This window comes from Saccopteryx bilineata, chromosome 6, assembly GCF_036850765.1.
Source record: "Saccopteryx bilineata isolate mSacBil1 chromosome 6, mSacBil1_pri_phased_curated, whole genome shotgun sequence".
Classification (NCBI taxonomy): Eukaryota; Metazoa; Chordata; class Mammalia; order Chiroptera; family Emballonuridae; genus Saccopteryx; species Saccopteryx bilineata.
In genome coordinates this window covers 202149556-202155045 of record NC_089495.1, presented here as the reverse complement: position 1 = coordinate 202155045, position 5490 = coordinate 202149556, and the positions used below count along the sequence as shown (strand labels likewise).

The 5490-nt window shown below is 55.5% G+C and overlaps 1 protein-coding gene across 1 annotated transcript; it reads left to right on the top strand.

Annotated features, from left to right (window-relative positions):
• The first annotated feature begins 249 nt into the window (after positions 1-249).
• On the top strand, positions 250-4853 carry SPAG4 (sperm associated antigen 4). Its single transcript, XM_066235720.1, has 12 exons — positions 250-559; positions 1011-1115; positions 1351-1417; positions 1616-1677; positions 1907-1950; positions 2228-2250; positions 2371-2479; positions 2720-2795; positions 2965-3080; positions 3449-3616; positions 4486-4575; positions 4678-4853. The coding sequence occupies exons 1-12, from the start codon at positions 250-252 to the stop codon at positions 4825-4827; spliced, it is 1320 nt and encodes a 439-aa protein (XP_066091817.1). The 3' UTR covers positions 4828-4853.
• The last annotated feature ends 637 nt before the right edge of the window (positions 4854-5490 follow it).

Here is a 5490-nt window from a genome sequence, read left to right as displayed (position 1 = left end):
GCCATGGCTCCCAGTGACGTCATGACTAACTCTGTGACATTTGGTATGGGCGTTCCGCGGAGACCTTGGTCTCCTCTATGACGTCAGCAGCCAGATTCAGAAACTGAGGAGAAGGTTGGGTCCGGCCGCGGGGCTCGCCGGCTGCACGCAGGCTCCGTGGGGTCCCGGCGGTGCGCAGCGGCAGAGGGAGGGCCGAGGACCTTGGCGGCGGCTTTGGCGTCCGTGAGGGACCCGACCAGAAGAGTCAGGATGCGGCGGAGCCCCCGCCCGGGCTCGGCCGCATCCCCGCACAACCATACGCCCAACTTCTACAGCGACAACAGCAACAGCTCAGTGAGCACCACCACGGGGGACAGCAGCGGCCACCGGTCAGGTGGGCCGGTGCCTGGGGAGCCCAAGGACAGAAGAGACCAGGGCTCGAGCTGCGGCGAGCCCGTCTTGAGCTCAGCAGTGCCGGGAGGAGCCACGTGGGCTGGAAGCTCTCGGCCGAAGCCGGCGCAGCGGAGCCGCAGTGGGCCGACCGCCGGTGGCGCGGCAACCGTGAGGGGCGGGGCCTCGGGTGCGGGCGGGGTCGAACCCGGGTAAGCCGAGGGAGGGAGCGGGGCGTGAGGGGCGGGGCTAGGCACAGAATGGCGATGAAACAAAATCTGGGCATCTCCTAAGGGGCGGGGCCGATAGGGAGATGAATGGAGGCACAGACGTTGTGTGATGGACGATCCTGGGAAGGGAGAAGAAAATCTTGTGATTGGGCACCACTAGCGAGATGTGGCTTCGGTGTTAGCATGTCTTACTTGGGACCTGGGCTAAACCAAGACCTTTAGATTGGGGACCGGGCTTCCATTCGGGGGTGGGAGCAATACGTTGAGTGAGCATCCCTGAGGGGCGCGGTAGGATCAAAACCTGTGTGAGAGGCTGTCCGGCTTCTGGGCTGGGGAACCTGAGGCCGGCTCCTGGGGACAGTGTGGGCCTGCGGTGCCCAAGGCCCCAATGGAGCCCTTGGGCTCCCGCAGAACCGGCTGGCTCTCCCGTTGTCTCTGAGGAGCAGTTCAACCTTCTCTCGACCCTGGATCTGAGGCAGGAGATACAGTCCCCGCGAGCACTCAAGACCTTCCTGAGTATGGGCCAGGCTAGCGCAGATCCCCTCTAACCCTTCAGCTTCCCTCCCTGAATTCCACTTCTCCTCTCTGAGACCCCTGTTCTCCGTTCTCAGCCCAAGCCTGAGTCTACAGCCCCTTCTCTGGCCCTAAACTTGCTCTCTTTGCCCCTGCTAATTCTCCTAGCCCACCTCTCTTCATTGGTACCCATCTCTAAGCCACAGTCCCGTCTCTGAGTCCCCTCTCCTCTCCTCAGGCTTACTCTTCCAGGTGCTGAGCGTGGGTTTATCCGCGCTAGGAGACGTGCTGGTCAGTGTGTACAGGTCAGACGGAGGAAAGGGGGAGTCCCAGGGGCTGCTCTTTGGAGGAGGTGGGGAGCAAGGCCAGACTGGCTGGGGCTTGAGCAGATTCAAACCTGGCTGAGATGTGTCCACAAGGAGCTGCTAGGTCTAGGAGCCTGGGGTGGGGTCTGTGGGGTTCATGAGAGTCCCGGGGGCCTCAGCCTCCCTCCAATTCTTCAGGGAGGTCTGTTCCATCCGCTTCCTGTCCACGGCTGTGTCACTGCTGAGCCTCTTTTTGACAGGTGAGGGGGTGGTGAATTCCTTGGGGATGCAGCCCTGGATGCTTTGGAGCCAAACCAGGCGCATTTTGTCCCCTGTCCTTCAGCTCAGTCTGCCCCTTCAGCTTTCTCCAATCCTTGTCAGAGCACAGCAGTCCCCCATCAGACTGTAAACCCCTCAAGCCTCTTAGCCCTCACTGTACTTTATGCCAGGGAGATCCTTTTCCCTGAGACCACTCCCTTCTTTCTCCAGTACTTTGGTGGGGTCTCCTGTACCTGGCCCCTCCTTTGGAGAATGTGAGTCTGGGAGATTGTCCCTGGGCGGATGGTGGGGAGGTTATAAAACTGGAGGTTGCTATATGTCCCCTGGGCTCCTGAGAGGAGGGGGCAGTGCTGAAAGGGCTGGATATAAATAGGAGACTTCTGAGCTTGGGCCCAGAGGTGCTTGAGGATTTCTGAGGGGTGCTGGAAGGTCGGGAAGAGAGGTGGCAGTCCTCAAAGGAAGGCAGATGGGACAAGGAGGTGAGTGGGAGTTAAGCAGCTCTGTATTTTTATCCTTTCCTCCCTCTAATAGGAGCCTGAGATGCTGACTCTAAGGTGAAAGATGGCACATGGGATGTGGAATTGGAGGGCTCAAAGGTGCTCCTGTGGAGGGGCTTACGGGGAGTGTACCGGGGACAGGGAGACAACAACACTGTGTCAACCTCCCGCCTGCAGCCAGTACCACGAGCGCGTGCGCACCCAGCGGCAGCAGTTGCAGCAGCTCCAGGCTGAGCTGGATCAACTCCACAAGGAGGTGTCCAGCGTTCGCGCAGCCAACAGCGAGGTAAGTCGCGGCTCACCCTGCACTGTAAGCCGCTGTCCCAGCCGGCACCCAGGGGAGCTCAGGAGCTCCGCCCGCCGGAGTCCCACAACGCTTTCGAGACCTTGCTCCCTGGCTCCTGAACCTAAAAGCCCTGCCCCAGAGCCCTGACCTTGGGATTTCTCTCAGGGCCACAAAATCCATTCTAGACAACTGTGTCCTTCCATAAAACCAAACTGCAAGTCCCGTCCTCCCTCTTTTCAGAGAGTGGCCAAGCTCGTATTCCAGAGGTTGAATGAGGACTTTGTGCGCAAACCCGACTATGCGCTGAGCTCCGTGGGTAAGACCCAGACTAGAGACACTGGGACAGACACGGAAAGAGACGCAGACATTGACACAGACAGACCTAAACACCTGACCGGCCTAAGGAATGCGACCTCATACAGACCCGGACCCGGCTGTCGGTCAAACCTGGGAGTCCCTGAGTGGTTGCTTCTCCCCTGGTCCAGGAGCGTCCATCGACCTAGAGAAGACATCCCAGGACTACGAGGACGCGAACACTGCCTACTTCTGGAATCGCTTCAGCTTCTGGAACTACGCGCGGCCCCCTACAGTTATTTTGGAGGTGGGCCTGGAACCTGGATCTCCGAGCGAAACCTGGAGCGGGAAGCTTGGAAAAGAATCCAATAGCTCCCTGGAGTTGTGACCTCGCTGAGCCGAGGGTGTGGCCCTATTGGGTGGGGAACGCGCCCGGCTGGAGGCGGGGCCTGGGTTGGCTGAGCTATGGCTCTGCTGGAGAAACCCGGCAATGCTAGGAACTAGGCCTAGGGTCTTGGGAGGAGTCTGGAGAGGCGAGAGCTGGAGGTGAAGGACTGCGCCGCGGGGCAGATGGGGTCGAGCTGTGGGCGGGGCCAATGTGAATCCATGCCCACACTGGGCAAGGACCTAGTCGCTCGGTCAACTGGTTCTGATGGATTCTCCTTCCACTTGCAGCCAGATGTGTTTCCCGGGAATTGCTGGGCTTTTGAGGGCGACCAGGGCCAAGTGGTGATTCGGCTGCCGGGCCGTGTGCAGCTGAGCGACATCACCCTGCAGCATCCGCCTCCCAGCGTGACGCACACGGGGGAGGCAAACAGTGCCCCCCGCGATTTCGCAGTCTATGTGAGTGGGATTGGGGTCAAGGAGGTGGGGGATTTTGCTTAGAAAGCACCGGGCACTCATGAAAACTGGTGCCACTGAGTCTTCGTTTGCGCATCTGTAAAATGGAGATACCACCACCCGCCTGTCAGGGCTGCCATAGATTATTAATACCTGTAACCACATCCAAATATTAGTTACGGTTCACTGAGCAGCGCTACCTCTGTGCTGAGTACTTTACCTGGATTATCTCCCCTTAACAGATGAGAAAAGTAAAGTTCAAAACAGGACCTTACTTGCTCTAGGTCGCACAGCTAACAATTGGCCAGACTGAAATGTGCAGCCTGGTTTCTTTGAGCCCACATTCCACACTACACTATCCTATCCTTAAAAAAAAAAAGCATACAGCTATTGAATTACATACATACCGTGTTTCCCCGAAAATAAGACAGTGCCTTACATTAATTTTTGCTACTAAAGACAGGCTAGGTCTTATTTTCAGGGGATGTCTTATTTTTCCATGAACAAGAATTCACATTTATTTTTGAAAAAAAAATCAATTTATTAATATACTGTAGTCATGTCATCACAAACATCAGCATAACCAGCCAAACTCTGAATTCCATCAAAAATTTCTTGTGATTCTATTTCCACGTACAACAATTTACCTTGTTTCCCCCAAAATAAGACAGCGTCTTATATTAATTTTTGCTCCTGAAGACGCGCTAGGTCTTATTTTCAGGGGAGGCCTTACATTTCTAAGCTTGAAAAAAAATTGCACAAGGTCTTATTTTCAGGGGATGTCTTATTTTCAGGGAAACAGGGTAGTAGGTCCTCAACAAAGTTGCTTCTCCCTGCGCCTCACTTTTCTCCATTCACTCTTCACCTACCAGGGCCTCCAGGCTGATGACGAGACTGAAGTTTTCTTGGGGAAATTCACCTTCAACGTGGAGAAATCAGAGATTCAGACTTTCCACCTACAGGTGTGTTTGTCTTTGGGGGTGAGGGTGCGGAGGGAGGGAGCAGGACAGTGAGGGAAGATTGGAAGGGAAGCAGCCCTTAGCATGATTCATTTGTTTCTCCAGAATGACCCCCCAACTGCCTTTCCCAAGGTGAAGATCCAGATTCTAAGCAACTGGGGCCACCCCCATTTCACGTGCTTGTATCGAGTCCGAGCCCACGGCTTAAGAACCTCAGAGGAAGCAGGGGACAGTGCCACAGGGGGGCCCAATTAAAATGCTGATTGTTCACAGAGTGCAGGTCTGCGCTGGAGGGTCTGCTGGGGGCTCTGGTGGCCTTTGGTAGATAAGTATGGTAGGGGGTCTACCTCCCAATGTACCCTCTCTTATCATGAAGAAGTCCAGATCAATATAGTAGCAGCAGTTCACGTTTATGTAGTGTTTCCATGTAAAAGAACTGGTACTCCGGACATTATACACGTTACCTAACTGACCATCACCACAGGGGGAACCACTCAGGTCAGGAAACTTGCTCCCGCTTGCACCGCTAGGGAAGAACAGCGTCACAGCGGACCCAAGCCCACCTTCCTCCAGAGACCACCCTTTTATCTTCAGGGCTGCCAGTCAGCCTGATAGGTTCACAGCGTGGCTTGTCAACCTCAATTCCCACTCCCAACCTCTAAGAAAGCCCCCTTTTCTCAGGGAAAACACTGAAAAAACAGAGACTTGAGAACGTCTAGGAAGCACAGGATTCAGAGTTGATGCACGCCTGAGCTCCTACTCAGGCTGTCTCCACTGAGACCTCAGTGCCCAGCTCTATGCCCGGCACCGTACAGATGGGTCTAGTGTTCACATCTCTGCCTTCAGGAGCCTGATAGGAAAGAGGATGCTCCAGGAAACATTTACTGGTCCAAGAATTCTTCACTTAAAAAGTAGAAC

Coding starts and splice junctions, on each gene's coding strand:
- SPAG4 (XM_066235720.1), top strand. CDS start 250: ATGCGGCGGAGCCCCCGCCCGGGCTCGGCCGCATCCCCGCACAACCAT. Junction 1,678..1,906: donor GCTGAGCCTCTTTTTGACAG/GTGAGGGGGTGG, acceptor TTCTTTCTCCAG/TACTTTGGTGGGGTCTCCTG. Junction 2,480..2,719: donor TTCGCGCAGCCAACAGCGAG/GTAAGTCGCGGC, acceptor CCCTCTTTTCAG/AGAGTGGCCAAGCTCGTATT.